This window comes from Rhizoctonia solani, chromosome 5 (assembly GCF_016906535.1).
Source record: "Rhizoctonia solani chromosome 5, complete sequence".
NCBI classification, from domain to species: domain Eukaryota; kingdom Fungi; phylum Basidiomycota; class Agaricomycetes; order Cantharellales; family Ceratobasidiaceae; genus Rhizoctonia; species Rhizoctonia solani.
Genome location: NC_057374.1, coordinates 680,797 through 708,489, shown reverse-complemented (window position 1 = coordinate 708,489; position 27,693 = coordinate 680,797). Strand labels below are relative to the sequence as shown.

The following is a 27,693-nucleotide window of genomic DNA, read 5'->3' as shown; positions in this document are numbered from 1 at the left end:
TCACCTACACAGCCAACCAATCCAGTTGTGAACAATAACAGAGACCAAGGTTTTGTTCGTGTCCAGTTATATACGACGTGAATCCAATCTCGTAGCTTGGCATAAATAGCGCATTGATGGCGATGAAATTTATTTCCCTCATGGCAATCAGCGAACAAGTCAAGGGGATTAATTCGTCGGGCAAGTAAACACCTGGATCGGGTAAAATCCAAATACCAATCGCTCGCTTTGGGAACCACCTCCACATTGAGCCTGTTCCAATCAACATATGGCCTATACTCTAATTCAGCCAGATTTTCTCTCAATCCTTACTGGCTTACGACAGATTCTATGGACACGTTGCCATTCGGATAAGCCCTCTCCAGCTAGACCGGACTTGGAAATTTTAATACTAGTTTTATTCACCGGCCACACGTTCTTCAAGCTCGTCTTTTTGTAACTCGATAATATCTATTGGGGTTCATTCCAGATTTATTACTAGGGGTCTCACTAGTATCGACTCTAGTCCGTGTTTCTCAGTGCTAAAGAATAGACCAGTTACTTTCAATGCACCAGTATTCAACATGCATATCGAGTACGATTTCAGATAAACTCTTTAGATCAACGATCCATCTCTCGAACTGGATATTCACGCGAATTCATGTATCTCGTATAAAACATCCCAATTTCCTCAAGCCAAGTCAATTCTATAGCTCTCCTTTACTTAGAGATTTGTTTCCGCATTTGCTATGATAGTTTTTGCGCGGATGCTTCATGGTCCCCAGTACCAAGGTATTTAAAGACGGCTACCATAGAGGATCATCATAGAAACTTCAGAAAAGACATCTTTTGTATTATACAACCTGGGCTAATCTTCTGGTGACCGACAATGGCGCCAGTGGGCATCTGCTGATTCAAGCGACCAATGTCTAACACACCCGTTAGTAAGAGCTCAATCCTTATCAACAAATTCCTCACATTTGTTGGCACCTCCGACCGCAGTACATTGCCTCCTCGCACTCGCCGCAAACAATACATGCCTCTGGCCGAACCGCATATGTGGAACGGATAGCACATCTTGGGTTCGTACACTCGAACACATCGGGCGGTCGTTTGATACTGGATGGTCGTAGGGCGTCCCATGATTGCACTGCCTCATCGATAACATCTTCGTGCGTATGCGTCAGCACCGACTGATGGTGGTACATCAAGTTGAGAAAAATCTTGCGCCATGTGAGTGCGATGGATTCTAGTTGTTCGGGTGAAGGGCTAGGGAGCATATCAAAGGCCTTGCCAATCTGTCTGAAAGACATACAGAGCTCATCGAAAGATGGGGGTGAATGAGCTCCCATCCCGTTGTCAATTTAAGGAACACATCCCTGCGAAAGGACAATATGATGACTTACAGGATTCCCGCGTGACAAGCATCAAAACTCGGCCGGCAAGTTCATGAAAGTCGCCCTCCACAAACATTTGCACCAGTGCTTGCTGCACACTGTGCGTAGAAATCTTTTTTTGGAGAACAAGAGAGCTTATTTCAACAAATGAGTCTGGAATTGCTTTACACTAAAGTATTCCATACCTTGTATATCCAAAGACCTCGCCCGCATAACGATTCGTGAATGCTCGCCTTTTATCCAGCATTGGTCCAGACCATTCCCGGTCGATCTCGAGAGTTAACCTGGCCATCGCGCTCTTGATTATGTGAGGTACAAGGTCTTCCCCAGCAAGTGCCCCTTTCGCCTGCCAGCCTAGCAAATCAAGTACCCATCGAAACAACATCATAGATACATCGAGTTGGATAATAGGAGCAAGGGAGAGATCCATTGGTGGTGTGAAAACTGTACAGTACGCTTCGGCGACTGTGCGCGAATCTTCCTTGTCAACGCGTTCGTAATCGAGAGATATTGCGTGATACCGATTCAATACATGACTTTCGATGTATATGCAGAATTGCCGCAAGATTTCACGTTCAGGATTCGTGGTCTCCCCTATATAGCAGCGGAAAATGATATCTTCTAGGGCGAGCCATGGTCGATGAATTCTTTTGAAAGATGAATTGTCAAAGAATGATAGTGGGGCACTGCACTCACATAGAGCTCTTGGATAAAACAGTCATTTGACACAGAACAAAAAGCATAGCCGGTAGGCCTGGCAGTAGTCCACATAGCCGTAGTGGTACCAACGATTTGCGATCTTTCCACAGCATTAGAATCAAGAATTCGACATCCTCATAGCCGAGTCCACCATCAATCGTAAACGCGTGCCCGCTTTGTGACATCATAGCAAGCAAATGTTCCACGTTGACCGAGTTTTCAGAGCAGAGCACTTCGATCATCGATTGCAGGGTGTTCGCTACAAGCTCCTCAGTGGCTTCCTGCCATGGCACGTCCGGTTCGATGCCATTCAAGAACTTGTCAAGTCGCTTGCACTGACGCAGCGCACCAATGCAAACCATACGAATGAGGTGTCTGACACATAAAAACCCGTAATACCTGTCGAATATCTTTGTGGCGTTCTCTGAGTCAGATATATGAGGCGATCACAACGCCATAAATCACTCACACCTCCCTTGTGCAATTTGGTATACTTGCGGATAGTTGACATCAAGACGGGAAAGATCTTGTCGCCGCTCTTAAATCCAACCTTGTGCATGTTCTCGCCCACAGCAAGTGTTGTCTCGAGCAAGGAAAGTGGAATTAGATCATTTAGAGGTTCGGACAGAGTCTCTTATTGGGCGATGTATTTATCGAAGGATGTGGTTAAGCGTTCCTCAAAGTCAGGCATGTATTCAGAAAGTTTAGGTCCCCATTTTGGCTGATCGCTTGATCGTGTTTGTTGTTGACTTTGACGTTGGCGTGAGCGTCGGGCGAGGCTCATCGTGGTTCAAGACCACAGAAAAAGAACAAGTCCCCAGAAGAAATGGGCTCAAGAAAAGGCGTACAGAGGCTCCCACTTTATCTAAATTGAGGTCAACTTCAAGAACCAAGTCATGATTATGACCAGAAGCTCTCAATCACACATTGCTGTCATGACGTAAGCGGACTCGGATCTGGGCTTTGGAATGAGCCAAAATCATTGACAGTGGGCTGTCTTAGCCTCAAATACAAGCATGAACTACTGTACACGGTATAATGTAGCTCTAGGTTTTATTTGTTAGGCGTGAGTTATTTTGAGCACCTGTCGAAACCCCAGAATCAAAGTTAAACTCGCGCACTGGTGCCACATACCGTCATACGAAGTGAATTTATAAATTGTTCATAATAATTCCTGACTTGCCACTATACTGATACATTCCAAGGGCATATCCGACATCAAATGCGGTGGCGCCCCAGCGGACAAGCGTCCTTCATAGACATGTTGAATGCGAGTCGATTGTCTTTAAGGTGCTATGCCTTCTCCGCGGCTTTGTTAGTGACTATGGGATCACCTGTTTACATAAAATGCTTACATCTGTTGACATCTTATGCTACAATACCACGCTTTTGCGCATCGCTGACAAACACTATTCGCCTCTGGGTGTCGTGCATATACTATCGGATCCGCACATCGTGGATAACTGCATCGGGATACTTCCAATGTGTGGTTCCTCCCTAAGAACTTTCTTGGGAGAAGTAGCCCCCAGGTTTCCATTGACTCCAGATAGATCGAATCATGAACCTTCGAGGGGAGTATTCCAGAGCGATAAAGTTCCATTTGTGAATTGATTTTGAACCAATCTGCAAATATACTTTCGGAGAGATTAGGAGAATGGGGTGGAAGTGCATCGTTCAATGCTTCGCTGACCCGGTCAAGGCTTTCAATATAATGCATCAGTTTATCGGGCTCATTTTCAGTATATTGATTGACTGGAAATGGATAGTATTAGTGGTCTTCACCAACATAAAGATCTGCGCCTACCATCTTCCCGCGTTACAAGCAACAACACGCGACCAGCAAGCTCATGGAAATCAAGCTCGTATAGGGTTTGCACAAATTTATCCTTGACTGCGGACGACTGAATTGATTTACCAATCACGCTATTGAAGGCTTGGGTCAGAATATTCTTGAAACTTGTAATAGGGTAATAGTACTAGTGGAGTTGCACGTACCTTGAATGTCCAAAAAGTTCGGCAGCGTAATTTCTTGTAAAGCCGCGCCTAGGAAGTGCCATTGGACCATCACGTTCTCGGTCTATCTCTAGCCGTAGCCGTTCGAAGCCGCCCGCCATGATTGCAGGCGCCAGCCATTCCGCTACCAGCGTCCCCTCATTTCCACGAGGATTTGCCATGAGACGAAAGATCCACTGAAAAAAAATAATCGAAACATCCAAGAGCATGACTGGTGCTAGGGCCAAGTCCAATGGTGGAGTCAACATATCACTCCAAGCCCCTGCTATCGCACAAAAGTCTTCTTGGTCGACTGGTACATAGTCCTCTGGAATCTTGTACTCTTGAATCCGATGATGGAGAAATATGGCGAGTTGGCGCAGGATAGCCCGTTCAGGCAGGGAAGTATCGCCGAGATAGCAACGCAATAAAATATCTTGTAATTTCCCCCATGGTCGGGTCGGCCTTTCGAGTATGGCTGATGAAATACGATAGCAGACGTAGAAGGAAGGGAACTCACTTTGGAGCATTAGAGAAAATGATCATTTCGCAAAGGACAAATACCAGGGCCGGCAGACCGGGCAAAATCTCGTCTCTTCTGAGAGGAATAATTGCTTTGCGACTCTTCCATACCACATCGACAAGAAACCTCACATCCCGAAAGCCTAAGCCGCCTTCGAGGACGAACGCTGTTCCTGTCTTCTTGCTACATCCAAGGGCATCTGCAACATTTGATAAATCCTCGGTATAAAGGGCTTTACTCATACAACCCAGAGCTTTCTCGGCGAGTCGGTCGGCCACAGTGACTCGCTCCATGCTCGGCTTTAATTCTTCTAAAAACGGGTCGAGCATCTTGTTCTGTTTCAAGGTTCCAATACAGACCATACGTATCAAATGTCGTACACAGAGTAGTCCATAGTAGTGACTGAGTATCTGGGAATTGGCTATGAGTCAGGTCGCGTCGGTTAGTTTGAACCAGTGAGTAAACTCACTTCACCCTTGTGTATATCAGTATACCCCCGGATCGTCTTCATCAATACCGGAAATATCTTGTTACCGGTGTGGAACCCAACTTTGTGCATATTCTCACCAACTGCAAGAGCCGTTTCGAGGACGCTGAGTGGCATAAGATCGTGCGATGCCTCACTAAGAGATTCCTTGCGTTGAATGTACGCATCAAAGGAAGCATCGATAGAATCTTCAGAAATTCTCGAATAATGAGGAAACTTAGGTCCCCATGGTGAGTCGCCCTTATTCATGAGTGAGATGGGCTCCAGTCAAACCGATGCGCCTATTCCAATTATAGGTCCAGTGCAAGGAATAAACCTGAAAGAATAAATTTCGGTGTACCGAGTAGGGTTCGCTATGCGAATACTTATAGCTTCTTTTATGTTCACGAATAGTACTTCGGGCACTTAATCAAGCACGAGTAGCGCCCGGAACCCCAATTGCATGTAAAGTCGGCGCGGTAGTTGAGAAAGGTCCAGGGTTTGTCCATCATTCACTATTCAAAACGTCATGTGATTGGTGGATTCCCGACTAACTAATGGTTACCTAAATTAGTATATGTAAGGTCCTGGAGTTGTAGAAACCCAACCAAAGATCAACGTAGCTTTGTATTATTGACTAATCTACTACGTGTGTACCTGTATTGATATATGACTAGACCCAAGCAAACACCTTAACTACTGGATTATACATTTCTAGATAAAACAAACAAACAAACAAACATGCTACTACATTACTCTTGGATGATCCTCCAACTCTCCAAACAACTCTTTACAAGCTGCCTCCATTTCCTAATCCAGATCATTGTCAGTAAATACGGCTATCTCATATAGCATATCGTTGGACGTACCTTGAGTTGTTCGCCGATAGTCGAAACCGTTAGCAAGTAGTACCAATACCTACAGATAGCTCAGCGGCTGCTTGTTACCATTAAGCTTCAGGGTCTTACCTCGAAAACTCTTCGCTCTTGACACTGTTCGCTCCGGTCTCACTACGTGCCATGCGAGTAGATAAAACCAGTGCGTCGTGAATGAAATCGGCTTGCCAATCAGTGACCCCTTGAATATCGTGTGGTAGAGGAAACTGATAGATATGGATTAGTTGGACCTCGAAAAGGATGACAAATGGGCATTCGGACATGCCTTGTTTGCTAAGCTAGATGCCACCAAGTAGAAGCTGGTCTTGATAGTTCGCGTGAATCGACGACGATATGGAGATAGCACTGATATAAACTCTTCAATGATGTATTCGTCAAACGGTGTGGTTCCGATGGCTGCACGCGCCTCGCGGTACCGGTCTATTAAATTATGAGGATTAGAACGGCCTGATGTAACCATAAGTGCAGCAGACCTAGGATAATACGACAGCTTTTCAACAGCTTGTTTACAACATCCCCTCGGAAGGCTAGAGCAATTGTGAGCAGAGATGTCTGGAAGATATCAAAATGACGCACGTTTTGCGAGTTGTGGCTCGGAATTCGCGAACCTAGAAGGAATTGCCTCAGTCTAGCTCAACCAAAACGATATATATAACATACATAAGTAATGGCATTACCTCGATCAATTGTGTCTGAAGTTTCATCTCCCTGTGTCTCAAATCATGCTCAACCCGCTCTAATGCAGCCTGGGGGGCGCGGAACGCAGGGTCAGCTGGCATAGTCGCCCGAACGTAGGCCTGCAAAATCGTGTTATAACCCAGAAGCCCATATACAATTCGGGCCGTTGATTCTCGGAGCTGTCGGCGAGCTGGGTTTCGGAGTACTACCAATTGGAAGGTTCCGACTATCGCAAGAGCGACTGCTAAGGAGGAGAGTGCCTTGCCTGGGGAGCGAAATGTTAGGGTTCGTGCTCCCGTTTGAATGAATATTTGACATACCGGCGCGGTATGGGGGGGAATCATAGTTGTGTCGACCTTGGTACTGCTGCACTGTCCATTCGGTGACCACAATAACCCCAGTTCCGTTGAGAGCGAGAAGGGCAAGGGTGACTGGCCACCATGAGTCAGGTGCTGTCGAGATACAAACAATGATAAGACTTACAATACATCGGTTTCTCGTAGATCAAGTACTGAAATGGGATAGCAAATAGCCCAACCAAGCATGTTATCCCATAGGGGTTAAATCTGTACCCGCCAACATCCTTGAATGCCTGGGTATGGTGTTAAAGTGGGTGCGTGATCAGAACATGAAATACATACCTCTAGGACAATGATCGCCATAATATATCCAACTGCCGAGCCAGCGATTTGCATTACGAAAGTAAACAGAGTTTGGCCTAAAGTATGGCTGATGAGTGTGTTCCCTCCAGCCGCAAGTAAGGGGTTTGATAAACTTACCCAATGTCGGGGTAAGAGCCACCACAACAGTAATGAGTCCTCCAGTTAGCCCATAATTGATGAACCATTGTCGAGTAGCTGGAGCCCACTAGTCACGTTGTGGTCAACGTACTTCGTCCAGCCAAGCAGCAGCAACTTACTATCAATACGGCGAAAATCAACGTCGCAGCTGCTGTCTTTCCCGCATATATGCTAGTCGGGCTCTCAAACAACCGTTTTGCGCGCTCCAGTTTTTGCCAAATGTTCACATTTTGGGGGACATATTCTTGTTGTTCGAGTATCGCCTCAATCGAGCATTGGATTATAGGTCCACTATAATAGTGCTATAAAGGACTTACCAATGCCTCACGAACACATAGCTCCCGATCTTCTACTTGGCTCGCGTTGTCTATCTCCATGACCCCGGTCTCGGATCTTGACGTGCGGTTGGAGATTGGGGGCCGTTGCGCACGCTCTTTTCGCTTCCGCTCAGCCTTGTGCACTTTCCCCGCCAACGTCTCAAATAGATGGACGTGTACCCGTTTAGGACGAGTTTTTCGTGAGATGACTGCTTCATGGAATGTGCTTAATTCGTGGGCAAATTGGCTGGATGTATCATAAGAAACCGTCAGCGAAGGCGAAAGGAAGACTCACTTAAGTGCATATAGAAGTGAATAAACGCGAACCAGGCATTGCCTCGTATCAGTCATCATCTGATCCTCTCTCACTTTCTTCGGATCGTCTTCTTCATCCTGTATGCCTTCTTCCAGATCAAAGTCCACGGTACTGACAGGTCGACTTGGTTCCCGGTCCGCCTCAGAAGCCTTAACACTAGTTGCTCTGCTCGTAGCTCCCCGCCGTTTACGCATCTCCGCTTCGCCCCTTACCCAATCTCTTCCTTCCTCCTGTGCTACGCTTTTCCTTTCTTCGTATAATCTCAATCTACTTGATCCTCCATGCAGTCGCCCGCAAACCAATGCAGCGCCTAGAAGCTCTTGCTGTTTAAGCCGGAATGCATTGAAGTCGTTAAGAATTGCCGAGGGGCCACATGTACATTTTCGAGCCGGTTTGGTCCCATGACCGTGATCTTGTTTGTGATCGGCGTCTGAGTGATCAGAAGCAGTGGCAGTTTTGGTACTAAGAGACAGGGCTGTCGTTGTACTAGTTGGCAAAGATTTATCGCCGCCCGCGGGACTGAGACCTTCGTTGGCCACTTCTTCTGCCAATCGTGCCGCGACCCTCCTGAGTCTTTCTCTAATCTCATCTTGTTCGTCTTCGTCAGCCGCTGCTGCTGGAGTATCATTTCCTGTAGCTGTGCGTGCGGCGGACGAGCCAGCGAGGAGAGCCCGCTTGCGAAGGTCCTGTTCCGCCCCAGCTGTAGTAGGATATGATATGCTGGTTGGGCCAGGAACAGCCGATTTCTCGAGATCTTTAGGGGGAGAGTCAGTGTCACATTCACTTGGCCTGGTTGTTCGGGCTGGAGAGCCGCCAAGCGCTTCGCTAATTTCTTGAATTGCCATATCAATGTCCCGTCGCATGCGTTGAAACGGCTTGAGCGTAGAGGGTAGGAAATATTCTTTGAATAGCGTTGCATTTTGGGAGTGGATATTAGATATGGATGTGTGTGAGGTGATTAGTGCCTATCAGACACAGGAAAATTCTCAGTACAGTGTCAAGAAGCAATGCCAGATGGGGGAGGGGGATCTACCAATTGAACGGCTCTTGTTTTTGCCACAAATACCAAATAATCATCCATACTCCATCTAGACCAATTGATTTCAGCCGAAGTCTCAGCCATTTTCATCGTCAGCAAGCCGAAATCGGCTCGGATAGTTTGTGCCAGCCGAGCCCGGGCGTCGCGTTCTTCATCGGTCAGGGTCAATGTATACGCTGGCGTGGCAGTCAGTCCCAACGTTATAAGTAAGAGGAAGCTACATACTCTTGGCGAGTAAATGGGAGTAAGTAGCAACATGCTCAAGGGACATGACGAGAAGTTTGCGAAGTTCCCGTTCCGAAGAGACAGGAAAGACGAAGAGGTTGACGAAGAGGACGATGGCCGAGCCCCACCTACGAGTGGTTAGTTCAAGTTCAATGGTAATAAAAACGAATTTACAGATATGACTTGATATATTCCTTGAGGTACGTCGAGCTAAATCCAGTACCGAGCATCATGGATGTGTAGATCTAATAACAAAATAAGTTTCTCACTCAATAAGCCTAGTTACTAAACGTACCCCATTGAAGCTCATAAGGATGGCAAGTAAGGAGAACCCAAAGTATTTCAACCCTTGCGCCTTGATCAACGCCAGTAAGTAGACCATAACGGCAAACACTACAGCCTGAGCAACGGGCTCATGTCCTAGATGGGCGAGAATCACAAAGTTCAGAGACCCAACACAGACCCCAAGGATGGCGAAAAAGGTCGCAGTCAGACATGCGCCAACAGACTAGGAGATGATTAATGTAGACCCAAGGTCGAGTGATAAATATTTACTTTTCCTGGAGTTCCAGCAATGACAATGAGAATTGTACCAGTGAATGTAATTGGAACTTGCGATAGATCGTCGAATCTACATGCTGTGAGACCGTGATAACAGAACGACGCTGAATTACATACCCTCTCAGAAAAATAAGAATAAACGCAATGATATATGCCAAGACGCCTATCTCAATTCTGTCAAGTCTTAAAAATGGATGTCTCATGGTCCTGTAACGCACCTTTGAAGACTGGAATTGCCTTTCGACTGGTCGCAAACTTCCCCAGATGCCTTAGCTTGCATATGGCCTTTGCGCTCAAAGACTTGCCGCCCTCAAGCATGATATTGCGAGGAGAGAGATCCCGGTTATGTGGGCGGGTAGATACTCGAAGTCAGGAATAAAAGCCCATTGGTTGTGATTGGAGCTATTGCGTCGTCTCAACTGAGCTCTACACGTGACAATCGAATTTAAATTTAGATCGTTTCACCTGCTACCTTGACATTCGATCGCGGGCTCATCCCCGAGAGGTGCCAGACCTGTCCCCAATTTCCTGATCACTGGAAAAAACGACAACTCTCAGAGGAATATGTGGAGTACGCCAAGTTCATATAACTAAACATTTTATTAATTGAGATGACAGGCAAGGCACACCCGAGTTCAGAATGTAATGCACATATCCAGGCAAAACATGAGCAGAACCAAAAAAAGCTGGTACTAAACAACGTATAAGGATAAAATAAACGAATAAATTACCGAATGACGTATAGTAATGAGGTAGGTAGTCAAAAAACCTATTAGTAACATAGACCGAATCCCAAATGGCTCGAAAGTAATTGTTCAGTCATACAAGACGGAAGAGCTTTGAACGATCGGATCAACCGAAACAATGAATCCGCAATGAAGCAAGTAGACCACGGCGTCATTGCAAATGAAAAGAGGCGGATTGGTTTAGAACCCAAGAGCGTAACGGATCTTCTTCACCAGTCTCCCAGCGCACTTCTCCACAGGCCCAGTCATCTCCACTCGCCTCCTCTTCCTGTCCACTCGCACTTCTACCTCCCGCTCCATCCCCTTCCTCCACTCATCCAGCTCCCGCCTCTCCCAATCCGACGCCCACCACGCGTACTGCTCTGCCGCCGCTTCCTCTTGCGCTCGCGCCGCATGATCCTCGTCTATCGCGCACTTCCACATCCACAGCTGGTCCGACTGCCAGTCCGACGCCCACCCATCGAACAGGCTTTCCACCGATGTCCCCAAGGTCGCTGCCGCTGCCGCTGCCGTCGTTGCTGTCCGATCCGAGTCTGAGCACGAGTCTGAGTTCAAGCGCGACTCCTGCTCCCAGCCCAGTCCATTCCCACCCTTCACCCGAGGGAACCGGAACGACTCGTACGAGATGTCGCTCAGCTTGCCAACAGACCCGCCGCGAGACATCACACAGCTATCATCCTCGTGCTCCAGCCAGTCCAGCTGCAGAGACCAGTCCGAGGTATCCGACTCCATCGACGCAGTCCACGGTCCAGACCTGATCGAGAACGCCCGTGACAAGTCACACTGGCCGCTCAGACCGTCCAGAGCTCCATACGTCCCGCGCGTGGCCAGCTCGCTCCGCGAGTACTCGCGAGCGGCGTTGGTCAGTCCAGGCGCACTCTGTGATCCCACCAGGCTGCACTCATTTATCAGTTCCAAGCTCGAGCCTTTGATTGTCGTCGTATCCAAACACGGCCAGGTCTGTGATGTCTGAATCTTCCACGTTTCCTCCAGTCCGCTGCTGGTCTCCCACGAGTCCGCCGTCCATTCCGAGTCCGACGAGTCCACCGTCGTAGTCCGCTCCTCCGCACTGTCCAAAGCTACTCCGCCATACTTGTACTTCTCCAGCCCCTCGCGTTCCATTCGTTCTTCGCTTTCATCTCCACTTCCGCACCTGCGTCCTACCCCGCGATGCGATCGCACGAATCGTCCCAGACTCATCCTTATCGTCACTGGTCCTGCCCGTTCCGTTTGTCCAACGTCCAGAGCCGTCGGCGACGTCACCATCACTTCCACAGGACACGGTCTTGTCGGCAGTGGCCCCTTTCCATGTCTCCCCGACTTGTCCATCGGCATGTCCTCCTCGACCGCGCCCCGCCGCAGCTTCTCCACTCGCTCTGTCCGTCGAAGTCCGCAGCCCGTCCACGCTGCCGCCGACTCTCCAAACACGTATTGCGCCGCAATCTCTCCCGCCTTCGGTACGTCCACGGGCTTCATGTCCATCTGATCGGGGTACAGGTACGTCCGCGACCACTCCAGCCAGTTCTGCAGCTTCGCGTTCGCTCGAGCCTCGCACGTCCACTCCGCGATCATCTCCTCTATCTCGCGAGCCGACGCGCACAGCATGATGTCCACCGCCTCGTCAGCCTTGCTGTGGATCTCTGCGAACTCGGCCGCCTGCAAACCCAAGCAAAGTCAAAGTCAGTGCGAGCCAAACAACGTATCTCGAGTACCGACGCTGAGACGGATCAGGATCGGCCGCAGTATCCCGGTCACCATCCCCATCGCGTCCTGCTCGTCCTGTCAGTCGAACGTAGTGCACTTGCATCGACTGCAGTCACTCACCTCCTTGGTTTGTATGTCTTCGCGCTTGTATTCCGCTCCGTGGATGCGCGCCAGCTCCAATAGGGGCTCGAACAGCGTCTGCACTTCGTGCAGCCTTGGCTCACGCCCGTACCTCCGTCTCAGCGGTTCCTATCGCGGGCTCCCAGTCAGTCTCGACTTGCAGCGATTCCCGCCGACTCGAACCATACCGCACTTACATAGCCAAAGACGATCTCGAGCAGGAACATGACCGTCGTGCGCACCTCCTTCGTCACGCATGCGTACATCGACAGCAGCATGAGCACGAACTCGACAGAGCTGAATGTCTCGGTCGTCGTGCGGGCGGTAGCAGAACCAGTCATTGTAGTAGTTATATAGGTGATGGTAGTTGCAATAGTTATGAGGGTTGTAGCAGTTATAGTTATAGTTACGAGCAATACAAGTTATAGTGGCAAGTATAGCAGTACAGCAGCGTCAAGTGCAGTGCAACCAGCCAAGGTGAACAACAGTCTCGTCGTCGTTCGCATCAGATCCAGTCCGGATGCATACACCGTCACATGCACTGGAGGACCAAACACGGCCAAAAGCATAGAACGACGGAACAACTTACGAGGGTGGTCGTCGAGGCGAGAGAAGCCAGTGTGCGATTAGGTAAACTGAATTGCCGATCTGAGATGTTGGAAATTGCGGGGTTCTGCAGGTCCTAGTCGAGTTCCCCTGTGTACCTTGACCTCGGTCACTCGAGGTCTCTGCGCGCAGCCCTTCAGACCAACAGCATAGAGACTAAAGCCTTAATCTCGGCCATGAAAATTAATAAAAGTAGTAAATCTAATGAACATCATCGTTGGGTCTGCCTTGGTTTGCACTGGTACCATCATGGACACTTGGGAGATACTAGCAGTACCTGATTGCTGCGGTTGTCGTACGTTGAGCAACCTTTATTCCAATTCCGTGTATTCGATAGGTATATATGTATAATACAATAATTGACTTGGTATAAAACAATATTGTAGTTGAAGACCATTAGCCATACGAACAATTCCGTTGAAATTTCTAGGTATCTTGACCCCTGATCTGTACATGTGAATGCTCCGGGACCTGACAGACTCGAAGGACGGTACGCTTACCTTGGACCCCATATTTAAGACAGTAGCTGAAATAAAACAAAAGTTCTGGATTTACAGTAATTGAGTAGTCAAACCTTGGACGGATTAGTCCTGCCATGCGTGTATGCGTCGTGACTCAATTGGGCGACGGACACTAGAATGCAAACTACCAGGTCGCTTATTGAACGAATCCATGGGTACTCAAGGAGATCGAGCAGCAGACTAAGACTTATCAAACGCGGAATGGTTTATTATGCTCACATGATGGTCATGTATTGCTCGTGCGTTACAACTATCTGGTCTGATCGTGGTTCCATTACAATTGATCTTAGTGGCTCAAAAGTAACTCTTATTTATTCTCACTGGCGGCCAATAAATTACTAGATATGTCAACACATTAGGTGACTCAATGAGACATTAGACACGATGTACAGATATGTTGAACCATGAATGGGTTGATTATGTGCCCTTAGCACCAGCTATACCTATTGACGTACATCAGCCGCGAATGAGTTACATAGGAAATTACTTACCGCTCCTCCATTGCCCAGACCGCATCCGCGCCAGCCGCTTCAGAGCCCTCCCGTACCACTTGAAAGCCGGAAGATGGTCGTCCCATCGGGTTGTTACTCCACCGCTTGCTTTGGCTATTTCTTTCAAATGAGCAGGGATGTTGCCTATTTCGATGCCTTCGCACTTTGCGTCTTGCGCAACTCGAAGTGCCGCGTCGAGCAAAACTGGGAACGACTCTGGTGAGGCACGAATGCGAGTAATAACGACCTTCAGCGTAGGTTGGTTGAAGATGACCCAAGTCATAAAGTCCTTGGAACCCGGGATCTGAGCACCCCATGCATTATTAGATAGGCCACCCATGGCGAGTTTACTCATAGTAAGGAAATATGTGTTCAACGGCGAAGTTGGAACGAAAGCGAAGAATGTCTTCTTGGGATTCTTCTTTTGAAGTTCAAGCAAATCGGCGGGAACCAGTGTGTCGTCCGAGTCCAGGACCTTTGTGACATCAGACTCTGACAACAACTCAACTGGGAGTGAGATTGCTTTCTTGGGAGGAATGCGAATGCTGGATAATGGCCAAGTAGTACGCCAAGACTTCTGTTGAATCCACCCTGATTCCCCTGCCACTGGTATGCAACGGGCGTAATAGTCCCCAACTGCACTGTATAGTACGCTGACCGAGCTGGGGCGGCTAGTGGTAGTAGGTACCTGCAGGATATTGGGATAACGATGAGGGGCTAGAGCAGAATGTAGGAGTGACATGAAGCATTGGGCATATCCCTTGCCACGGTGTTCGGGAGGAACAATTACGAAAGAAATTGCATGGCCAAAGCCGCAAGATGGCGAAGTCTGACCGGGATGTAAAGTCAAAATATCCCGGGCGAGACTAAGTATAGTGATTTAGCCACTAAACTGTATATATGCAAACCAAACCCACACTTGACAGGATGCATAGAAACCAGTCGACTCCGGATCGTCTTTAGATACAAGGACCCTAAGATCATATCATTGTCAAAAAGGAATTCATGCGTGGGGAATAATGTTTTACTAACCAGTACTGGAGTTTCCCATTCTTTGCAAACACCCCTTGCTGGAGAACGGGGTGTAATTTCAGAAAATCGTCAATAGATACTCCAGCTCGAACACCCCAGTAAGCACCACTGCGAAGTTGAGCTTCATGGACTTGAGCTTCAGAGGCGGGCTTGACAACCAAATGGCCGAAAGACATTGCTGGTGCTACTGTGAAAGATTGCAGGTAAGGTAATTATAAGTTGACTGTGTGAATAAGGCCAGTCGGAGACACCAGTATACTTATACATGATGTAGTGACCGAGGATATTTGATGGAAAACTTTCATTGGTTAAAGAGATCTGACTGCGGCACCAAATAAGCAATTTGCTTTTTGGCTCCAAAAACCAAGCCTTTGCACCGGCATATCCTCTGGTCCATGCCTTGTGCAATGTGCCTTGTACGGAACGGTAAGGAAAGGTGTCTGCGGATCATTACTGTGACAGGTTCAAGCGCACTAGATTGGCAATTCATCATTGCAAATAGCACAGCACGAAGGATTGCGCGCTCTGGAGTGTGGAAAAGGTTTAAGGCTCCAGCACATGCAATGGCGTTTCCATTTAATTGGAGGCCGGTAGCAATCACTGTCGAACTAGTACTTATGATTTAATTTTCCTGCCCTCATATGGCGTTCTGTTGTGCCAGCGTTTAATATCATTACTGTCTAACTTGGAAATTGATACCGGGAGCTGATGAATGCTGTAAAAGTAGCCACACGCTGCTGGTCTCCTCGACTTTAGCATGTTTTTATTTGATATGTTAATTGGAGCAGGTACTGGCTGTGTTCAATAACATACAGAAACTTAAGAAAGGCTTCTACTGAGCGTGAAGGAAAGCAAGGCCCTGAGAAAAAGGTGCCAATATTTTTTAAAGCGTCTCAATAGTTCTTCTTTAGCTTTGATAATAAGGAGTTATCCATCCATTCAGTATATATAAACAACTTCAAGAAGCTCTCGGCCCCGAGTCTCTCCCTTAATACCGTTTGGACTTATGTTATGCTTGAGAAAGGGACTGTTATTGGGCCGAAGTTTACGCTAGAAGCCTTGTTCCAGGAAAAGCAAAGGTGTCCAAGATAAAAATAGATACATGTTCGCACTATGGCATGAAATTGATTGCTGAGAACTCCACGGAGGTCAATATCAGCAGTACTCGATTCAATAACTGTAACTCGTGATAGTTGCAAGCTCTTTGCGCTGTGTTAGACTATGACCATGAGGTGAATCGAGGAATTATTCATCCCTGCAGAACCCCGCAATTTCCAACATCTCAGATCGGCAATTCAGTTTACCTAATCGCACACTGGCTTCTCTCGCCTCGACGACCACCCTCGTAAGTTGTTCCGTCGTTCTATGCTTTTGGCCGTGTTTGGTCCTCCAGTGCATGTGACGGTGTATGCATCCGGACTGGATCTGATGCGAACGACGACGAGACTGTTGTTCACCTTGGCTGGTTGCACTGCACTTGACGCTGCTGTACTGCTATACTTGCCACTATAACTTGTATTGCTCGTAACTATAACTATAACTGCTACAACCCTCATAACTATTGCAACTACCATCACCTATATAACTACTACAATGACTGGTTCTGCTACCGCCCGCACGACGACCGAGACATTCAGCTCTGTCGAGTTCGTGCTCATGCTGCTGTCGATGTACGCATGCGTGACGAAGGAGGTGCGCACGACGGTCATGTTCCTGCTCGAGATCGTCTTTGGCTATGTAAGTGCGGTATGGTTCGAGTCGGCGGGAATCGCTGCAAGTCGAGACTGACTGGGAGCCCGCGATAGGAACCGCTGAGACGGAGGTACGGGCGTGAGCCAAGGCTGCACGAAGTGCAGACGCTGTTCGAGCCCCTATTGGAGCTGGCGCGCATCCACGGAGCGGAATACAAGCGCGAAGACATACAAACCAAGGAGGTGAGTGACTGCAGTCGATGCAAGTGCACTACGTTCGACTGACAGGACGAGCAGGACGCGATGGGGATGGTGACCGGGATACTGCGGCCGATCCTGATCCGTCTCAGCGTCGGTACTCGAGATACGTTGTTTGGCTCGCACTGACTTTGACTTTGCTTGGGTTTGCAGGCGGCCGAGTTCGCAGAGATCCACAGCAAGGCTGACGAGGCGGTGGACATCATGCTGTGCGCGTCGGCTCGCGAGATAGAGGAGATGATCGCGGAGTGGACGTGCGAGGCTCGAGCGAACGCGAAGCTGCAGAACTGGCTGGAGTGGTCGCGGACGTACCTGTACCCCGATCAGATGGACATGAAGCCCGTGGACGTACCGAAGGCGGGAGAGATTGCGGCGCAATACGTGTTTGGAGAGTCGGCGGCAGCGTGGACGGGCTGCGGACTTCGACGGACAGAGCGAGTGGAGAAGCTGCGGCGGGGCGCGGTCGAGGAGGACATGCCGATGGACAAGTCGGGGAGACATGGAAAGGGGCCACTGCCGACAAGACCGTGTCCTGTGGAAGTGATGGTGACGTCGCCGACGGCTCTGGACGTTGGACAAACGGAACGGGCAGGACCAGTGACGATAAGGATGAGTCTGGGACGATTCGTGCGATCGCATCGCGGGGTAGGACGCAGGTGCGGAAGTGGAGATGAAAGCGAAGAACGAATGGAACGCGAGGGGCTGGAGAAGTACAAGTATGGCGGAGTAGCTTTGGACAGTGCGGAGGAGCGGACTACGACGGTGGACTCGTCGGACTCGGAATGGACGGCGGACTCGTGGGAGACCAGCAGCGGACTGGAGGAAACGTGGAAGATTCAGACATCACAGACCTGGCCGTGTTTGGATACGACGACAATCAAAGGCTCGAGCTTGGAACTGATAAATGAGTGCAGCCTGGTGGGATCACAGAGTGCGCCTGGACTGACCAACGCCGCTCGCGAGTACTCGCGGAGCGAGCTGGCCACGCGCGGGACGTATGGAGCTCTGGACGGTCTGAGCGGCCAGTGTGACTTGTCACGGGCGTTCTCGATCAGGTCTGGACCGTGGACTGCGTCGATGGAGTCGGATACCTCGGACTGGTCTCTGCAGCTGGACTGGCTGGAGCACGAGGATGATAGCTGTGTGATGTCTCGCGGCGGGTCTGTTGGCAAGCTGAGCGACATCTCGTACGAGTCGTTCCGGTTCCCTCGGGTGAAGGGTGGGAATGGACTGGGCTGGGAGCAGGAGTCGCGCTTGAACTCAGACTCGTGCTCAGACTCGGATCGGACAGCAACGACGGCAGCGGCAGCGGCAGCGACCTTGGGGACATCGGTGGAAAGCCTGTTCGATGGGTGGGCGTCGGACTGGCAGTCGGACCAGCTGTGGATGTGGAAGTGCGCGATAGACGAGGATCATGCGGCGCGAGCGCAAGAGGAAGCGGCGGCAGAGCAGTACGCGTGGTGGGCGTCGGATTGGGAGAGGCGGGAGCTGGATGAGTGGAGGAAGGGGATGGAGCGGGAGGTAGAAGTGCGAGTGGACAGGAAGAGGAGGCGAGTGGAGATGACTGGGCCTGTGGAGAAGTGCGCTGGGAGACTGGTGAAGAAGATCCGTTACGCTCTTGGGTTCTAAACAACCCCTGTCATCGGACACTCCTGGAACTGACTGGAGAACGGGCATTTGAGTTAGAGGGCTATCACATCTCGTATTCCTCCAACCACATGCTCTCGCTATTCTATATCACTAAATTCATTTGGAACTCTCTTTGGTCTTGACTTATCGGCGACCTACACTACCACTATACAACCAAACATTTTACTTTAACACTCGAGTCATTATCTGTATCCTCTCCCAAAATTATCATTCTATCAATTCGATTGTCATTTCTCGACCATCCTAATCCTCACCCAGCAGTGTAGCATTCTGGTTGTTTCGTGTGATTCAGTGGTGGGTTGCTGACGCCTCCTTTATTGAAACCCCATTCAATTTCAATGTCACTTCATTATTATCGCCTCTTTAGTTTCATTAAGGGTGTTTGCCTAACGCTTTCTGCTAGATTAACTCGAACGACTGGCTTAGAGGGCGAAACTAATATTATTACTTGACTATATTCACTTTTAGATAAATCAATTAACACAACTTTTAATAACTCATTTCCTATGTTTACCATTCCCACGCCTGCTTTCTATGCCCAATGAAGAGTGCTGTTCCATCGGGTTGAGTTGTGTTTTGGACGATTATAGCAGGGCAGGTGGGCGATGAGAGGATTGCCCCGTATTTGGCTCCGATCCAGAGTGCGACTCCATTTGTCCAGCCAAACCCTGCTTGCACGGTGTATTCACCACCGGAGCCGGCTTGATCGACGTCTACGGCTGAGAACTAGTGGCACTTGTGAGGATCGAGTGGAGGAAACATGAAATGGATGAGATATACCTTTTCAAACATGTGTCCCTCGGACGATGGATCCGAGTTTGTCGCATTCAACTCTTCGGGCGAAAGTTGCTGAAGTAGACCAGGAATGGATCCACCGGTCGAGTACCTGTCGAACGATTTATGAGCACATGTCCAATTTCCGCGTAATGGTCCAGCTTACCAGCTACAGAATGCGGCACTAACATAGCGGTTTGCCAGCTGGCGTGTCATTGAATCCCTCCATTTCTCGTTCTTCGCTGGAGTACCACCGTTGATGACAGTGTTGTTCCCGGCGTTGATGTCTGTTGCTGCATAACCTCCGAGATCGAGTGTTTGTCTAGTGTTGAATAATTAGTCCACTAGAGTCACGAAATCAGAGGATGTGTAACATACTTGGGTAGCTGGTCTTCTGATAATCCCAGTTGACCTTCCGGAACAAGATCGAACGAGGTTACAGTCGAGTTAATTTGTGGGAGTTTTTGCTTGTTGAGCTTCTTCGGGATATTATTCAGAGCCTCGAGAATAATGTAGACATGAGGAGGCCAAGACTAATAATCTCAACGTGAGCCAGGTTGAACCATCAAAGCCATAACGGCAAGTGAGAACGTACGTTCGGGAAGTCCCACTGCAGCCCAGTCTCCAAAAAGGTAGCCGGGTACGTGCCATTATACATATTCAAAACATAGTTGACGGACGAGAACGCGCCAAACGTCTTGGTCTCGGACCTACCAATCCTTTAACTTGTGTGCTCTTGGCATGTTATGCAAGAAAAAGACTTACTTGAGCAGACTCTCTGGCCATATACCCATCCAGAGCGGATAGAACGCCGCCGCTGTGAAAGTGCTCGACTGTCCACCCGCGGTTGTATTGAAATCGTAAAAGGCAAGCTTTTGCTCGTTCCAGCAGAGATCCAATATAGCCTTCTTCAGGGTATCAGCTTTCTTGCGGTACGAGCTAGCACTTGCGCGCGCACGCAGATCCCGCTTGGACTTGGTGTGTCGGTCAAAGAGCGATGCAAGCTGGATGTGTGCGCCATACAGAATGGCGTTTAGGTCCACGGGGACGAGGGCGCGGAGGTTGAGCGAACGAAGTTGTGGTTCGGTGTTGCTTAGGTTACCTGAGAATTGTTGACGGGACCAGCTGTGCCCTGGGTCGTCAGCCCAAAGGGAGGATCGATCGGCAGGGTCCTGGTACGTACCGCGCGGTGTAGTCCCATCCACTCTCCGCTCCAGTTGCAAGCTCGGCGTATAGATCGGCCTTTTGTTCGTCGGTCAAGGGTGTTTCGATGTCCTCGCCGTTGGCTGTAATATAATCCGGCAAGTACGACTAGAGTCGTTATTAGTACTACTTATGCATCCTACTTGACATAGGTGACGCACCTCGGGACGGGGGGCAGTGTTATTCACAGCATAACGGTATACGGTGTATGTCTTTTTCGAGGTAGGAGATTCGACCTTGAAAGTACGGTTATTGGCCCACCAGGCGAGCTCCTTCTCAGCCAAGGGAAGGGCCCTGTCGAGGATGTCCGTGTCCTTGGTGCGATTCACATACGCAGCAAGCATCTAGGTAAAACACGTTCAATGCCCTAAATTAAAATAGCGATGCAATCTTCTTACGTGAATGAAAAGAGGGGGCTGAGACCGATTCAGGTAGTATATGCGACCACCGTTCGGGATGAACCCAATCGTATCGAGTTCATCCATAAAGTTCTGGAGCGTCGAGTTGACGATGTCATACAACTGCGACTCCAAGAGTCCGCGGACGATCCAGTACGAATCCCAGTAGTCTGGAACCGAAGGTTATTCTTTTTGTCTATGATAGGAAACTCTGGGAAAACTTACACTGTTCTCGGAAACGGCCACCGGGCACGACAAAAGTGTGATTCAACGGGATCAAGGAGCTCTCGCATCCCGTGGTTCCGTTGCGGTCCGAGCAAAGCGTCTCTGGGTTGGTACCACGAATAAGGTCAGACCAGTAGGTATGTACAATCTTACCGCCACTTTGTCAGTTCGATGCCGAATGGTGTGAGACAAGAGCTAAACTTACCTTTGACCACGCTTTGACCAAGGGGTCCTTGATCTTCGAAAGAAATGTGGGGTTCTCCGGAAAGTTGCTGAGCGTCAAGGCCTCGAGTTCCAGGCCCTCACCTCGCTGCGGAACCGGCGAGATGAATATGCGTGTACGTTATAAATAAAGATATGCACGTACGAAATCATTTGATACAAAGTTGGCGATCGCCCCAACAGTGACGTTGTCCTGAGGACCGAGGGCGTTGAAGTCGGACAAGACCCGCTGGGCATCGAAAGCAGTTGGCTTGTCGACGAACGTCTTTGAATCGACGTACAGCTTTGCGAGATTGACTGATTGGAGCAGCTGGGGTATAATTAGAGGCCGCTTAAATTAGTTCACTGTGCTATTTATTCATACCTGACCAGCACAAAAAATTTCGCTTGGACACCATGCCTGTTTCGGGGGAAGTGCGGCTTGACTGGGCAGAGGATAGTCGAGCGGGGCTGTAGGACTGGGAACGGCAGTCGAGACAGCGGTGGTCTCAGTTGCTGGGGCAGTGCTGATGGGTTCTGAGACAGTCGCCGAGCTTGTGACGGTACTAGTACCACTTGTCGAGGTCGATGTCTCGGCCTGAGGCAGAGCACGGGCACTCAGCACACAGGCAGCAGCGAGAGCGAATTTCAAACGCATCCTTGACCCCAGACAACGAGAAGGGCGGGGATGAAGGGTGAGTGGGGTAAATGAGAGCGGTTATAAAGCTGCTCTGTGGTAGGTGTTAAACGGAGGCATTACATCACCTCAGTCCCGAACGCTCTATGGAACGCACCACCGTGGTGATACGGGTTCAGCTGACCCGGTCTGACCCCGGCTGCGGTCGCGTGTGCGGCTTCTGCGCCCATTTTTGCTCTCGATCCCAGCCCGCATCTTGTCTTCGAACCAGTCCTCTTCTTGCACAGCACTCGAGAGCGCCGCTTCCTCCGTCTCACAATTCACTTCACACATCTTTCACCGGATACGGTTCGGCCTTGCGCGTATTCGATCGAGAAATTCGTAGTGGAATGAAAGCCAAAACCGGAACTCGTCCATCTTTGATGCCCCACATTTGACGTCACCTGCCTGTAACGCTCGGCGGTCGGACGTAGAAATCACCCGGCACGGACTCGGCGCTTACTTGGCGCATCCATTTCAAGGAGCGATGGTGTAGTTGGTTATCACGTCTGTCTAACATTCTGATGTTCACAGACGGTCCTCAGTTCGAGTCTGGGTCGCTTCATCTTTTGTTTTATACGTCGGCTTTTTTAAAATCTCGTGTACACCTCTTGTTGATACTTGTATTTTCTATTCTCTGACTACTTGGCCACTTTGATACCATCCCGCTACTCCATTTGCTTTTTATTTATTACAAAATTTCTGCGTGGTGTGGGCCAATCAGGTAACCTAGCCCAATTCACGTTCAATCGACAGCCGCGCATAGAACAAGGACCCGTACATCCTGTCTTGTTTAGCCAAATAAATAATTAAAAAATCATGTGGCATTCAGCCAAGAGATAAAAGGCATGGAAAAATGGGTTTAAAGTATCTTACGCTGACTTTGAAGGGGCGAGATTTCTTCACTCCATATTGATACACAACGCTCTCGGGCGTTGTATTAAGGATCTGTTCTACTTCATACTACCAAGGGTCCTTCTTGTTGGGCCGACTATGTGCCGTTTCTGATGAGTTTCAACTAGAGCAGTACTCCTTTATCATGTGCATGAAAAATCTCAAAAGTGTAGATTTTCCGGGCCCCCAAAACTGGGTTTTATATGTAGGGTGTTGAGACCTGGAGGCAAGTACTCAAAGTATGTAAGCCCTTCCACATACCCCTTGCAACCGCACTGTCCAGTTGGTTTGTACCTCCGTACCCTGTTTATGCTCAAATTTTGCTCTGATTTATTCACGTGTTTGGTGCCTTGGCGTCCCATTTGGAGCGTTTGATAGTTTCTTTTTGTGACTAGTGTGCCTCGTTCGCACGCAAACAGTCAAATGTTGATACCAAATATCGGAAACCCGGCCCAATTTAAACGGTTTGAAGGGTAGATATATATATGCGTGTAGATATATATCAAGATTCTGTGTAGCCGGCTGAAACAAGGCATGACTCCAAGTGCGTTTGGCAAAGATATAGTACATGGTATCGGGAGTGCTTTTGATAGTTCTGCGAGTATAATTTAGCTTTATATTGTAAACCAGACCCCACGAATCACAGTGAATAATTCGTCAAGGGTTGATTGCGAGCCACCGCGAGCGCCTCCAGCAGTATGGGGTGCATAAGCAAATCATGACCACTAGCACGTGACTCCTGCCACACTCATGATCAGTATTGCTCACGCCTTCATAGCCACGCGTAGCCTCTTATTTTCTACCCTACCCGCTGCTACTCTGTATGCGTAGGTAGGGTAGGCCATTCGACCCACAAGCCTCCCTCGCGACTCGGTGCCCCATCTCCCTGGCGCTGCCCGGGTGATTCCTACCCCTCTGACCCCTTCCTAACCGCCACACACGATAATATATCCATATGTATCTACCTGTATCATCATAATAATATGCTTATTGATATCGCACCAGACAACACATATGGGTTAACGACTCCAACCAGAATAAGCAATGGGATATGTGGGGTAGACCGCATACATGCAACCTATGTAAAAGAGAGATAACTCTATGATGGTCAATCTAAATAGCTGCTTATAGATGTGGGCTCATAAGAATTAATAATATAGTGATATTTAACACGCCGACGGAAGGAACTAACACAGGTATGGGATTCGGAGACCGGGTTTCCATTTTATAAAAGGAGTCCATACGACTCTGAGCCCTCTGAAACTATAGGGCGCATCGTGTGATACTGCCCAGAGTTCCTGAGCCTTTCGGATTCTGGGTAGGGACATAAATATCTATCAAGACCATTATTTTGTGCATTACGCAATATAGCCAACAAATGAATAGAACCGGGACTCCGTCGGAACCCAGTACTAGTAATAGACCACCTTCTCTTTATCTACTGATATCATCTCATTCTGCCCTCGCCTCTCCTGTTCTGCAATCTTGAATATACACCCATATTATCATATTCTTTACGCGCATTCGTTCTCTCTCGCCGACCACACCGCATGTTCTGAGCGCGGTTAGGGCGACTGTCCATAAGCATCGCTCACTGTCGATCCCCAGCCTACCCTTCCCAGTCTCATCTCCGTACGGCCTCTCGGGTTTCTTTCGCGCATACATCCTCTTACCGTACTAGCACATCACATCACATCACCATAACTCACCGATCAAGCGAAAACTCTATTTCCATGCGACCAGATGGTCATGGGTTCACAAGTTGAGCTCAAAGTCGCGGGCATGATAACTGCGGTCAATTGATGTTCTCGGGTAATCGTAGACCGGCATCGATAACACTCCTCCGAGACGGTAATATTTTTTCCGCAGAAGTTATTCGTGGTCAATTTCATTATCAATCAATACCACATGATACAGTTTATGGCGCTCACTGTCAACGAATCTCCTACCTCGGTCTTCTCCAGGAATTCTAGATAATGGCGATCCCCTATACTATATATCAGGTAAAGCGATCTCGTAAATAAGGCCCTTTTAGGACAGCGTCTTTGCGGCTTCTACTGATCCAAGATGGCCCGTAAGATCAATTACCACAAGAATCTAGCAAAAACCAACGTGGTACACCATCTTTGCTAGTAAGTAGTGTAGATTGACGCTCAGTTGCTCATACAAACGTTGTCCGAATCAAACGAACGAGAAAAGATTGATCAAGGTCGTATATAAAGTGATTGTGCATCAGGTCACCTCAACCACCCCTTCTGCCTATCTCCTTTGCCAACATGGTTAGCGAACAAATTACCAAAACTGTACTTGAACGGGCACCTAAGCCCACATTTCCCAATTATGAGCAACGAGGTCGTCCTCTCTCTTATCAGCCCCGTTTCTATGAAGTCGACAAACAACCAGCCAATAACTATGGGTTCCCCGAGCCCGGTATTCAGGTGTGTTCCAACAGGTGCTGTTGGAAGCCAGCTAATTGCGCATTTAGGCACCAACTGCCAAACAAGTTACCGCGAAGGACTTCATGGTGTCAGACCTGACTTGGGAGGATCTATGTGTGAACGGCAAGGACGCCATTGACTACATTGTCATTGGATCAGGAGTGAGCACTGCGATCGTACAACACCAATGATCGGTCTACTTACTGCAAAGCGGACTGTGTGTTCTAGTTTACGGCTCTTGCTTTTATCGATGAAACCCTCAAGCGGGATCCTCGTAAGATGATTTTGTGCCTAGAGAGGGGAGGTTTGTCCAGTTTATCAAAGTGACGCATAACGGCGGCTCACTAAAACCGATAGACTTTTGGTTGCCCGATCACTTTCAAAACCTCCCTCTGCCTTTCAAGTATACTCTTGGAGGACCTAGCGAGACGTTCCCTTTCACTTTGTCTGAAAAGACTTTCAATAGTCCAGTACGATTCGTGCACGGATCGACTCCGTTCTTCGGTGGGCGGTCTACGTTTTGGTCTGCCTGGTCTCCAAGCCCAGACGAAAAATTGATGCGTGGTTGGCCAAAATCAATGATCGACACTTCCAAAGAAGCTTCCTTTTTCAGGGACGCAATAGAGCTTTTGCGCGTCACTGATGCTAACGAGATCGGTCCTCCATACTACCGCGAAGGTCTGCAGAAACAAGTTCACGAACGCCTACACGCTAGCCTCCCTAACATTCCCACTGCTACTGAAACCCGTAATGCTCCTATGTCTGTTTCGCCTATGGCGCAGACTTCAACAGTCCGTTTTACCAAGTTCTCCACTCCAGGTCCTCTGCTCGGACTATACAAGAAGCAGCAAAATCTTGTCAAAGCTGACCCGAATAAGGCGTCTCCCTTACTCTTTGCGACTGATACCGCCGTAGAATTCTTAATCACCGACGTAGGCTACCCCGGTAAGGTCCACGAGGCATCTAAGGATAAGACTGTAACCCTTGTTCGTTCGTCGCGACACACCGACCTTCCCGTATCCGAGAAGACCAAAATCATTCTTTGTGCGGGAGCTTTCCCGAACACAACCCTAGTCCAGAATAGCTTTGCATCTATCCCAGCCCTTGAGAACGCTGGCAAGACGGTCACAGGTCATTTTTTGAGCCATATTGTCGGCCGTGTTCCTCGAAGCGCATTCAAGGGCCTTAAGGATTCCATCGAAATCGGCGCAGAGTACTTGGCAGGAAAGGACCCCGAAACCGAGCTTCAGTATCACATTCAGATTACTTCAATCGCTTCTCCTCATCAGAATCAAGATGCAGAAGATGCAGCTCGCTTCTGTCCAGTACGCTCTCCAGCTTGATATCAGTTAGAATACTAAACTCAGTATAATCTTACCAGGACTATGCAGCTTCTGCCAGTGATGCACAATTGAAAGAATCACAAGACCATGTTATATTTGGTATGTGTTATCCGTGCAGGCATTTAAACCCTGTATATAACATTTGCCTACCCTCAAGTTTGTGCTACCCTCGGAGAGTTGTGCGAGGGCAACTCCGAGTCATTCTTTAGGCGCAATCCCTATAGCAACAGCAAGGATGCGACTGCAAACTGCGTACTCCAAGTTGTCCTGGATGATAAGGACAAAAAACTCTGGAATGTTATGGACCAAGCGACATTCGAGGCCATTGAAGTTATGGCTGGGAAGAAAAAGTAAAATAGAGTGGTGGCACGAGCCCAAGGGGAACACTGATCCAAGCAAGGTTGGGTGGAGGGAAAATCGCCCAGGGCAGGATACAATTCGGATGGAGGGGATAGTCCACGAGGCCGGATTGCTACCTATGGGAGAACCAGGTGACCGAAATGCATGCGTGGACAGCAACTATAAGCTCAAGGGAGTTTCGAATGTGGTAAGTGAATAATGAACGCTCTATGTATGCGTTTCGATGTAACGGTCGTTTCTAGTACGTGACTGGAGCATGCTTGTTCCCGACCTCGGGGTCCTGGTGAGTGTTGATTGTTAAATAATTGGCGACAGAACTCTTAAAGAGTGTTTTAGGAATCCGACCTTGACTATGTGCGGGTACGCTCAAGACCTAGCGAAGAAATTGACTCCTCACCATGATCAGCAATAATTTTGTGCCCGAGAACTACACATATTGTATCAAAAAATCTCTGAACACAAATATCAATGAAA

At 48.8% G+C, this 27,693-nt stretch overlaps 6 protein-coding genes and 1 non-coding gene across 7 annotated transcripts; 3 read left to right on the top strand and 4 right to left on the bottom strand.

The window, feature by feature from the left end:
• Window positions 1-847: 847 nt before the first annotated feature.
• On the bottom strand, window positions 848-10,206 carry RhiXN_09014 (fusaric acid resistance-like protein; the record flags this gene model as incomplete). Its single annotated transcript, XM_043328830.1, has 33 exons — window positions 848-908; window positions 958-1,324; window positions 1,386-1,510; window positions 1,562-2,023; window positions 2,073-2,485; window positions 2,545-2,658; window positions 3,640-3,827; window positions 3,880-3,998; window positions 4,071-4,532; window positions 4,588-4,925; window positions 4,971-5,000; window positions 5,060-5,317; window positions 5,813-5,866; window positions 5,926-5,974; window positions 6,025-6,158; window positions 6,242-6,372; window positions 6,426-6,479; window positions 6,529-6,560; window positions 6,613-6,895; window positions 6,951-7,061; window positions 7,114-7,222; window positions 7,272-7,348; window positions 7,410-7,497; window positions 7,550-7,693; window positions 7,748-7,994; window positions 8,043-9,028; window positions 9,097-9,278; window positions 9,328-9,455; window positions 9,502-9,572; window positions 9,623-9,835; window positions 9,883-9,958; window positions 10,006-10,051; window positions 10,107-10,206. 33 exons carry the CDS (start codon window positions 10,204-10,206, stop codon window positions 848-850), a joined length of 6,252 nt encoding a protein of 2,083 aa, XP_043180276.1.
• A 608-nt stretch (window positions 10,207-10,814) lies between these two features.
• RhiXN_09013 (uncharacterized protein) lies at window positions 10,815-12,799 on the bottom strand (the record flags this gene model as incomplete). Its single annotated transcript, XM_043328829.1, has 4 exons — window positions 10,815-12,290; window positions 12,351-12,404; window positions 12,459-12,587; window positions 12,656-12,799. 4 exons carry the CDS (start codon window positions 12,797-12,799, stop codon window positions 10,815-10,817), a joined length of 1,803 nt encoding a protein of 600 aa, XP_043180275.1.
• A 1,203-nt stretch (window positions 12,800-14,002) lies between these two features.
• On the bottom strand, window positions 14,003-15,284 carry RhiXN_09012 (uncharacterized protein; the record flags this gene model as incomplete). Its single annotated transcript, XM_043328828.1, has 4 exons — window positions 14,003-14,028; window positions 14,077-14,942; window positions 14,994-15,050; window positions 15,109-15,284. The coding sequence occupies 4 exons, from the start codon at window positions 15,282-15,284 to the stop codon at window positions 14,003-14,005; spliced, it is 1,125 nt and encodes a 374-aa protein (XP_043180274.1).
• A 1,417-nt stretch (window positions 15,285-16,701) lies between these two features.
• Window positions 16,702-18,686, top strand: RhiXN_09011 (uncharacterized protein; the record flags this gene model as incomplete). The annotated part of the gene is made up of 4 exons (XM_043328827.1): window positions 16,702-16,845; window positions 16,914-17,042; window positions 17,097-17,150; window positions 17,211-18,686. The coding sequence occupies 4 exons, from the start codon at window positions 16,702-16,704 to the stop codon at window positions 18,684-18,686; spliced, it is 1,803 nt and encodes a 600-aa protein (XP_043180273.1).
• A 531-nt stretch (window positions 18,687-19,217) lies between these two features.
• RhiXN_09010 (trehalase) lies at window positions 19,218-22,166 on the bottom strand (the record flags this gene model as incomplete). Its single annotated transcript, XM_043328826.1, has 13 exons — window positions 19,218-19,433; window positions 19,488-19,593; window positions 19,648-19,803; window positions 19,860-20,014; window positions 20,077-20,191; window positions 20,247-20,606; window positions 20,665-20,792; window positions 20,846-21,028; window positions 21,083-21,252; window positions 21,308-21,455; window positions 21,513-21,617; window positions 21,675-21,839; window positions 21,894-22,166. The coding sequence occupies 13 exons, from the start codon at window positions 22,164-22,166 to the stop codon at window positions 19,218-19,220; spliced, it is 2,280 nt and encodes a 759-aa protein (XP_043180272.1).
• Window positions 22,167-22,665: 499 nt separating this feature from the next.
• Window positions 22,666-22,749, top strand: RhiXN_12385. The gene has a single exon. It is a non-coding gene; the product is annotated as a tRNA-Val (tRNA).
• A 2,605-nt stretch (window positions 22,750-25,354) lies between these two features.
• On the top strand, window positions 25,355-27,631 carry RhiXN_09009 (GMC oxidoreductase; the record flags this gene model as incomplete). The annotated part of the gene is made up of 9 exons (XM_043328825.1): window positions 25,355-25,516; window positions 25,564-25,677; window positions 25,745-25,820; window positions 25,874-26,841; window positions 26,898-26,958; window positions 27,017-27,209; window positions 27,256-27,406; window positions 27,462-27,502; window positions 27,556-27,631. 9 exons carry the CDS (start codon window positions 25,355-25,357, stop codon window positions 27,629-27,631), a joined length of 1,842 nt encoding a protein of 613 aa, XP_043180271.1.
• Window positions 27,632-27,693: the final 62 nt, after the last annotated feature.